At 38.5% G+C, this 10,000-nt stretch overlaps 1 protein-coding gene across 8 annotated transcripts in view; it reads left to right on the plus strand.

Annotated features, from left to right (window-relative positions):
- LOC113830095 (proton channel OtopLc) overlaps positions 1-10,000 on the plus strand; it is a 172,040-nt gene that overhangs the window by 92,141 nt on the left and 69,899 nt on the right. For 4 of the 8 annotated variants that reach the window (XM_070136551.1, XM_070136552.1, XM_070136555.1 and 1 more), the window contains exon 2: positions 1,254-1,319. The exons of the other annotated variants lie outside the window; for them this stretch is intronic. In XM_070136551.1, the coding sequence (XP_069992652.1) occupies positions 1,254-1,319 (66 nt within the window). The remainder of the gene's footprint in view (positions 1-1,253; positions 1,320-10,000) is intronic. 8 annotated transcript variants of the gene reach the window in all.

Below are 10,000 nucleotides of genomic sequence, written 5' to 3' on the forward strand. Positions count from 1 at the left end.
TTATTTTTGTTCCACTTTTCCATCTTCTCTTTAGTTCATTTTACTTGTCATTTTTACTTCTCTTACTTGTTCAGTTTAGCTCATTTTCAACTTTCCTTTTCATTTCTCTAAGTCATGTTACCTGCTATTCTCATTCATTTGCTTTATATTTGTCATTTTACTTTATATTTTCATGTTTTTTTACCCTTTCCTTTGAGTCCATATTAGATATATTTTTCATTTCATTTAGTTCATTTCTCGATCATTTTCATTCCTCGTCTCTCAGCTTTTATTCACTTCCTTCATCCCTTCATCTCTTATTTTCACTTCTTTAATTCATCTCAATTTACCTCTCATTTTCACTTCTTATTATTTCATCTCAACTTACCTCTGATGTTCACTTCTTACCTTTAATTCATCTCAATTTACCTGTCATTTTCACTTCTTACCTTTAATTCATCTCAATTTACTTCTCTTGTTCACTTCTTACCTTTGATTCATCTCAATTTACCTCTCATGTTCACTTCTTACCTTTAAATCGTCTCAGTTTACCTCTCATTTTCACTTCTTACCTTTAATTCATCTCAATTTACCTCTCATTTTCAATTCTTACCTTTAAATCGTCTCAATTTACCTCTTATTTTCACTTCTTTAATTCATCTCAATTTACCTCTCATGTTCACTTCTTACCTTTAAATCGTCTCAATTTACCTCTCATTTTCACTTCTTACCTTTAATTCATCTGTTTACTTCTCTTGTTCACTTCTTACCTTTGATTCATCTCAATTTACCTCTCATGTTCACTTCTTACCTTTAAATCGTCTCAGTTTACATCGCATTTTCACTTTTTACCTTTAATTCATCTCAATTTACCTGTCATGTTCACTTCTTACCTTTGATTCATCTCAATTTACCTGTCATGTTGTTCACTTCTTACCTTTGATTCATCTCAATTTACCTGTCATGTTGTTCACTTCCTACCTTAAATTCATTTCAATTTACCTCTCATTTTCACTTCTTACCTTTGATTCATTTCAATATACCTCTCATGTTCACTTTTTACCTTTGATTCATCTCAATTTACCTCTCATGTTCACTTCTTACCTTTAAATCGTCTCAGTTTACCTCTCATTTTCACTTCTTACCTTTAATTCATCTCAATTTACCTCTCATGTTCACTTCTTACCTTTGATTCATTTCAATATACCTCTCATGTTCACTTTTTACCTTTAATTCATCTCAATTTACCTCTCAATTTCACTTCCTTTCCCTAGGGCCACCTTCACGCCATCCATACTGATCTCACATGAAGAATTTATGTCAGTCACTCCCCTGGGCAAGTAAGATCACTTCCGCTCTCTTCATTTTCAATCTGGCTTTGTTTTAGCTTCATTTCTGCTCTCTTCACTCTCCTTCTAGGTTCGTTCCAGCTTCTTATTGTCTCTGAATTCATTAGTTTTTTTTTTTTTTTTTTTTTTTTTATTAGTCGTAACTCTGTCAAGGGTTATTGGACTAAAGAAAGATTTATAAGCAATTCTGTTTTTTTTTATATTGACAAGCAATTTTTAAAAGGGGGGGGGTTGTAATGGTTTTGTAATGGCTTGTAAAGTTTTATCTCTCTCTCTCTCTCTCTCTCTCTCTCTCTCTCTCTCTCTCTCTCTCTCTCTCTCTCTCTCTCTCTCTCTCTCTCTCCTCTCTCTCTCTCTCTCTCTCTCTCTTCTCTCTCTCTCTCTCTCTCTCTCTCTCTCTCTCTCTGTCTCTCTCTCTCTCTCTCTCTCCCTCTCTCTCTCTCTCTCTCTCTCTCTGTCTCTCTCTCTCTCTCTATGTGTCTCTCTCTCTGTCTCTCTCTCTCTTTCTCTCTCTCTGCGTCTCTCTCTCTCTCTCTCTCTCTCTCTCGTCTCTCTCTCTCTCTCTCTCTCTCTCTCTCTTCATCTCTCTCTCTTTCTTTTTTTACTTTTGTTTGATATATATATATATATATATATATATATATATATATATATATATATATATATATATATATATATATATATATATATATATATATATCTCAATCTCTCTCTCTCTCTCTCTCTATCTATCTTATCTATGTCTATCTATATATCTATGATTATCTATCTATAAACGTCTATATCTATCTATCTCTCTCTCTCTCTCTCTCTCTCTCTCTCTCTCTCTCTCACTTTCTCTGCTCTCTCTCTCACTTCACTGATCACTCACTCACTCTCTCTCTCTCTCTCTCTCTCTCTCTCTCTCTTTCTTTTTTTCTTTTACTTTTTTTGACCTCTTGTCGTGTAATTTTTCCTTCTGAATGACCTTTGTGGGAATTGCTGACCCGCTGACCTATGCGCAATAAGTGAATATTATTTTATTTTTACTTTCTCTGAGTGTCTTGTTTCAGTCTCTCCTTCTTTCTCTCTCTCTTTCTTCTCTCTTATTCTCTCTCTCTCTCTCTCTCTCTCTCTGTCTCTGTCTCTCTCTCTCTCTCTCTCTCTCTCTCTCTCTCTCTCTCTCTCTCTTTCTTTCTCTCTCTCTTTCTTCTCTCTTATTCTCTCTCTCTCTCTCTCTATCTATCTATCTATCTATCTATCTATCTATCTATCTCATCTCTCTGCCTGTCCCATAATGATAATGATAACAATTGAAACAGTGATAGCGATAACAATAATGATAAAATCAATATTGACAATAATAGAACTTATAATGATAACAATCATGATGAAGATAATAATTACGATAAAAATCATGATATTGAGAATGATGGTCATAACAATGATAACAGTAATGATAATGATAATTATGATAATAATGGTGATAACACCATCACCGACAACAACAAAATAATACATATAATGATAATAATGACGATGATAATGAAGATAATGATGATTTTAATGATAATGATGATGATTATAATCATGATAATGATAATAATTTTAAAAAATAATGATAAACGTAACAATTATGCTAATGATAGTGATAAAGATAATGATGGAAATAAAGATAACTACAACAGTAGTAACAACAACAATGATAATGAAAACAATAATTATCATCATAATCATTATCATCATTATTATTATCATTATCATTATTATTATCATTATCATCATTATTACTACGATTATCATTATCATCATTATTACTATCATTATCATTATCATCATTATTACTATCATTATCATCATTATTACTATCATTATTATTATCATCATCATTATTACTATCATCATCATTATTATTATCATTATCATCTTTAGTACTATCATTATCATCATTATTACTATCATTATCATCATTATTACTGTCATTATCATTATCATCATAATTACTATCATCATCATTATCATCATTATTACTATCATTATCATCATTATTACTATCATCATCATTATCATCATTATTACTATCATCATTATCATCATTATTACTATCATAGAGATAATCATAACAATTGCTTACTGAATCAGATTCTCACCTTGACCTGGTACTGCGATCACCTCTCTTACACACGCCCTTGACCCCATACCGCACCCCACCCCCTCCCCACCCCCGCCCCTCGCCACCCACGCCCTTTGTGTCCCGTTGACCTCGCTTCAGTCAGCTGACCTACTTCCAGGTGTGCGAAGCGAAGATGGAAAAAAGCAGATACAGATGAAGAGAGAGAGGGGGGGGGAGAGAGAAAGAGAGAATAATGACGAAGAGGGAAAAAAACAGATATAGATGAAGAGAGAGAGAGAGAGAGAGAGAATAATGACGAAGAGGGAAAAAGCAGATACAGATGAGGAGATAGAGAGAGAGAGAATAATAATGGAGGCCAAAACAAAGGAAGTAGAGAGAAAAATATTTTTTTATTTCAAGTTTGTTCTAAATTTCATTCGTTTGTGTTATGTCTTTGGCGTGTCTGTCTGTCTGTCTTGTTTCTGGCTCTTATTATTTCATCTGTCGGCATTTCATCTATTCTCGTTTTCGTATATATATTTTCTTCTTATTCTCTCTCTCTCTCTCCTTCTTCGTTCATTTTATCTTTCTTTTACTTCGTCTCCTCTGTTTCTCTCACTCACACAATCAATCTCTGTTCCTCTCTCTCTCTCTCTCTCTCTCTCTCTCTCTCTCTCTCTCTCTCTCTCGCGTTCTCTCTCTCTTTATTTATTTATCTATTTATTTATCTATTTATTTATTTTATTTATTTCTCTCTCTCTCTCTCTCTCTCTCTCTCTCTCTCTCTCTCTCTCTCTCTCTCTCTCTCTCTCTCTCTCTCTCTCTCTCTCTTTCTTTCTTTCTTTCTCTCTCTCTCTCTTCTCTCTCTCTCTCTCTCTCTCTCTCTCTCTCTCTCTCTCTCTCTCTCTCTCTCTCTCTCTCTCTCTCTCTCTCTCTTTCTTTCTCTTCTCTTTCTCTCTCTCTCTCTCTCTTTCTCTCTCTTCTCTCTCTCCTCTCTCTCTCTCTCTCTCTCTCTCTCTCTCTCTCTCTCTCTCTCTCTCTCTCTCTCTCTCTCTCTCTCTCTCTCTCTCTCTCTCTCTCTCTCTCTCTTTCTCATTATGTGTGTGTGTCGCCTATGATAGTTATTCAGAGATTTACATTCTTTAAATATCTGTCGTTCATTGAGAGAAATGTGTATGAAAAAAATATGTAAATAAATGTGTACATTATACATACTATGTCTGCATCAGTTTTTTTACAAGTTTAATCATCTACAAATTCTTCTAAAAACCAGTCTCACCTTCATTTACCGCATTCAAATGACTCCATTATCCAACTGTCTACACTCATCATCATTTATTCTAATCAACGAAATATTCCTACCATTTAATTTGTAAAAATATATAGTAAAAAAAGCCCATCTAAATTTTAAAAATATCGTAATCACTCTCAAGTTTTTTTTACCCTCCAAGTATGGAACGAAAGACATCGTTACTGGCAAAACGGCCTGGTTGGGTGGCTGCCTCGTTGGGCAGTAGGGAGACAAGGTGGTTAAACGTGTTAGTTTGCACAGACACTCTCTTTATCCGAGTGTTCATCTCTGTTCACTTTCCCTCTCTTGTCTTACATAGAGTTTTATGAGCGTTGCTTGTGGGTGATATCGGGGTTTATAACTTGTGATCTTGCTTATCAGTTTTTGGGATGAAGGACTGAAGGAGGGAGGTGAAGTGGTGTTAAAATGCGCCTTATTTTAAAACTTGTCGGTTTAGTATTTGGGTTTTGTGATATGTGTACATCTTAGTCGTGGGAGAGATGTCTGAATGTCTGATATATCAGGTTAGCAGGAAGTAAGAACGTGTAAGTAAAATCGTGATATAAGAAATAAAACGTAAGTACGAGATGCAGATACAACAAATGTACATGGATACATAATAAAAGAGATAATAAAGAAATACACAAAGATGTATTCTGCGATAAGAAATGTACGCAGAAACGCTATACAGTATTTCCCAGATTATATGACTGAAAAAAGGTGTGACAGCAGCGAAGCATCTTAAAATCCTCACTATTTTTTCACACAATTTTCCTCACAACAACGTCCGGACAAGAAGATAACCTCGAAGATAACCATGTCATCGCGAGACATGTTACCATACACCGTTCTTATCAAATTCTTTATCAGTAATCCGGCATACAGTAGCGATAACACGTCACGCATGCCGATACCCCGATCGTAATGTTGCCAAAATAACTTTCGCTTTTTTTTTATTTGTTTATCTCTTATCTGGGACGGAAACGTTTGTGTCTATGGATGGGCGTCTTCTCCCGTAACCGAAATAATGGGCGTTTGGATCCGCCCTGTATCCGGCGGACTCGATGACCCTTGAGACCGTGTGGTACTTGCGGCCGAGGGGGGGGGGGAGGCGGAGGGGGTAGGGAGGGGGGAGAAGTCGCTATGCTCTTTGATTGATTTTTTTTTTTTTTTTTTTAGTATGGTGAGTGATGGCAACGATTCCGCCATTTTGTTGCCGTTTGAGTATATTTTTTTCTTTTTTTTCTCTTTTCTTTCGATAAATGTGTGATAACGATGTCACCATGTTTATATTTCTGGGATTTCCTCCTCCTTTTATAGCTCAAAGATTAAACGAGAAATGACTTTGAACTGATAAAAGAGGAGAGAACCCTTTTTTCACAGGGTGTGCACGTGCTCAAAAATTCCAGCGCGTGCACCGAGTTAAAATCTACGATATCACAGAACAAGTTTTATTCACATTATAAAATTATGTTTTCTCTTCAAAAAAGGTCGTTTTAACTCGTACTATCAATTAGATTAGTTTCGAATTACGGGTAATTATAGACTTCCCAGGCCTTTAGCGGATTCAATGCCGTTTCAACTGTTGTTTTAGCCTAACCTTCGTTCGTTTAAATTGGCGGCCAGGTCAGAGGTCAACCGCACGGTGACCTGTTCTTTCCGACGAGGAAGGAGAGAGAAAGACAGAGAGAGGGAGGGAGGCAAGAGAGAGAGAGGAAAGGGGGGGGGGGAGATGGAGAGGTAGGGAGGTAATTATGAGAGATAGAGAGAGAGAGGGAGGGAGGAGGAGGGAGAGAGAGGATGGGACGGGAAGGAGGAAGGGGGAGAGCGAGAGAGTGAAGTAAGGTGAAAGTGAGAGAGAGAGAGAGCTAGGTAAAGGGAGAGCGATAGGGTGAAAGTAAAAGAAAAAGAAAGACAGAGAAAGGGGAGTACTAGGAGAGATGTAATACAAGAAACAGAAAGAAAACAGAGAGAACGAAAGGAAATAAAACAAAAAAGTAAATAAATTAAAAAGAAAAAAAAAACTCCACCACCCAAACCTGGCGTACGATTCCCGCAGAGTTCTCAACGCCGACCACCTTTCACTCCCGACGCCCCACCCCTTCGCCTCCCACCCCCACCCCCTCCTCCCTCACCCCTCACCCCCGCCCCTCGCAACCTCCTGCCAACATCCCGCGCCCTTGCATCTCCCTGCCACCACGCCCGTCTTTGTTAACAACGGAAGAAATGCCGTTTTTTCACACAATTATTTATTGACTCTGATTAGGTATTCATACAGGTTATTCTACAGGGAACGAAAAGGATTATGGGTAGGGAGTTACTCAAGGGAGTTATTCAGAGTATATATTTTTTCTACCTTTCTAGTTGATGTAATTGATAGTTGGAAGAACGAAGAATGATATATTATTAGTGAAAGTTCTGTCTTTATGAATGTATTTTCAAGAGATTTTTTTTAATCTTATATGAATTGACACAAGGGTTGTAGCCGAAGACATACCAATTTTGCGATATGAAATACAGTTCTGTTAGACTATCAATGCCATTTTACAATAACGTTAGATAAAAAAAAAAAAAACGCTGTTCTGAAAGAGTATCTATGCAATTTTACAATAACAATCTCTAAAAAAAACGCTTAATTTATTTCGATATATTGTAATGACCCACACTACGATATGCGACTAATCTAAAGTATCTACTTACACAACCAATATCACAAATTGCGACTTATCAAGAGTATTTATGTACACCATCAGTATAAAAATATGGGACTAATCTACAGTATTTATTATTATCACAAAATGCGACTAAGCAAGAGTATTTATGCACAATACCAATATCAAAAATTGCTAGTCAAGAGTATTTACTTACACCACAATCATCACAAATTATGAAGGAAGTTGAGCAGGAGAGATGCGCGGAAGAGGGAGAGGAAAACAGAATAATATTGTCTGTTCCTCCCACGTCAACCCTCTCAAGGCTCCGGCCGCCCTCGCCGCCCGTCACGCACGCCCTCGGAGATAAGCGCTTTCTGACGTATGCACTCACGCATAATTTGTATGTGTGCATATATGTGTGTGGGTGTGTGTGTGTGGGTGTGGGTGTGGGTGTGGGTGTGGGTGTGTGGGTGGGTGTGTATATGTGTGTGTGTGTGTGTGCGTGTGTGTGTGTGGGTGTGTGGGTGTGTGGGTGTGGGTGTGGGTGTGTGTGGGTGTGGGTGTGTGTGTGTGTGTACTAAGGGAAATGTGAATAAGAAAGATATGGAGGGAGGGAGTGAATAAGAAAAGGCTAAATGGAGTGGAGAAGAAAGGACAAATTACAGACTGGATTCAAGAGGGAAAGAAAGAGAGAAATATAGTGTGCGTGTGTCTGTATAAGAGAAAAAGAAAGAAAGATAAAGAGAGAGAGAAAAATAGAAAGATAAAGAGAGATAGAGATTAAGAAACCGAGGAAACGAAGACGCAACCCAAATCACGTTCCTCTGCCAACCGAGGAAAACATTACACAAAAGGTTCGAGTGGCGTTACACTCTCTTCCCCTCTGTTGTGATCAGCTCTCCGCCTCTCATCTACTGTTGTGATGAGGTTCCTTCTTTTCACGTCATATACTGTGATAAGGTCCTCCTCCTCTCGCCCTATGCTGGGGTGAGGTCCTCCTCTTCACCTCCTATGCTGTGATGACGTCCTCCTCACGTCCTATGCTGGAATAAGGTGCTTTTCCTCACGCCCTATGCTGGGATGAGGTCCACCTCTCACTCTTTGCTGGGATGAGCTCCTCCTCACGTCCTATGCTGGGATGAGGTCCTCCACCTCTCACTCTTTGCTGGGATGAGCTCCTCCTCACGTCCTATGCTGGAATAAGGTCCTTTTCCTCATGCCCTATGCTGGGATGAGGTCCTCCTCCTCCTTACGTCCTATGCTGGAATGAGGTCCTTTTCCTCACGTCCTATGCTGGGATGAGGTCTCTTCTCCTCTCATCCTATGCTGTGACTAACTCTTTTCTCATCTTGTGTTGTGATGAGGCTGCGGGTCGGGGAGGGGAGGGAGGGGGAGAGGGGGATGTTGTTATAGGATGCCTTGATATTTCGCTTCTTGTCCTTCGGCTTTGACCTTTTCCTCTGCGATTAGGCAACGATTGGGTCGTGGGATGGTGGTTGTGTGTGTGATTGTTGTTTGTGTTTGTGTGTGTGTAGGTTTGTTTGCGTGTATGTGTGTGTGGGTTTGTTTGTGTGTATGTGTTTGGGTTTGTGTGTGTTAGTGGTGTATGCGAAGGAGTTTGAGAGAGAGAGAGAGAGAGGAGGAATAGAGAGGTAATGTGTGGAAAGAAGAATGAAGAGAGAGAGAAAGGATGAGAGTAAAAGAGACGGAGAGAGACAGACAGACAGAGAAAGAAAGAGAAAAGTGAAACAAGGAAACAGTACAAGAAAGAATTACAGACGAACAAAGAGCCAAAAGACCGAGCAAGCGAGGCAGAGCGAGAGCATTTCCCTCGACGATTCATTATCCTCAAAGCAAATAATTAAAAACCAACTAACACAAATTCCATCACGCAATTTCTCAAAAAAAAAGAGAAAAAAAAAAGACACAGGACACCACGGTCCAACACTCCCCCAAGGGCGTTTTTTCCCACTCTCCCTTTCACGCTCCAGGTCAGAAGGAGACGTTTAAACGTTGCGAATGTTTAAACGTTGTGGATTTGGTAATCTTTCCTCTTTCTATCTCCCTCTGTCTTTTTCTCTCTTCCTCCTTCTTTCTCTTTCTCTTTCACCTTCTCATTTTCTTTATTCTCTCTCTCCCTCTATCTTTCTTTCTCTTTCTATTGCTCTCTTTCCCTTTTTCTTTCTGTTTCTTCCTCTTTTCCTTCTCTCTCTCTCTCTCTCTCTCTCTCTCTCTCTCTCTCTCTTCTCTCTCTCCTCTCTCTCTCTCTCTCTCTCTCTCTTTCGCACACACTATTTTTCTCTCTCTCTCTCTCACTCTACCTATCTATCTATGTATATATCATAATTCATATATCTCTCTCTCTATCTCTCACTATTTCTTTCTTCTTTCTCTCCTCTCTCTCTCTCTCTGTCCTTCCTGTTGCTAATACTATTTTTCTCTCTCTCTCTCTCTCTCTCTCTCTCTCTCTCTCTCTCTCTCTCTCTCTCTCTCTCTCTCTCTTTCTCGCACACACTATTTTTCTCTCTCTCTCTCTCACTCTACCTATCTATCTATGTATATATCAATCTATATCTCTCTCTCTATCTCACTATTTCTTTCTCTCTCTCTCTCTCTCTCTCTCTCTCTCTCTCTC

Source organism: Penaeus vannamei, chromosome 22 (genome assembly GCF_042767895.1).
Source record: "Penaeus vannamei isolate JL-2024 chromosome 22, ASM4276789v1, whole genome shotgun sequence".
Lineage (NCBI taxonomy): Eukaryota > Metazoa > Arthropoda > Malacostraca > Decapoda > Penaeidae > Penaeus > Penaeus vannamei.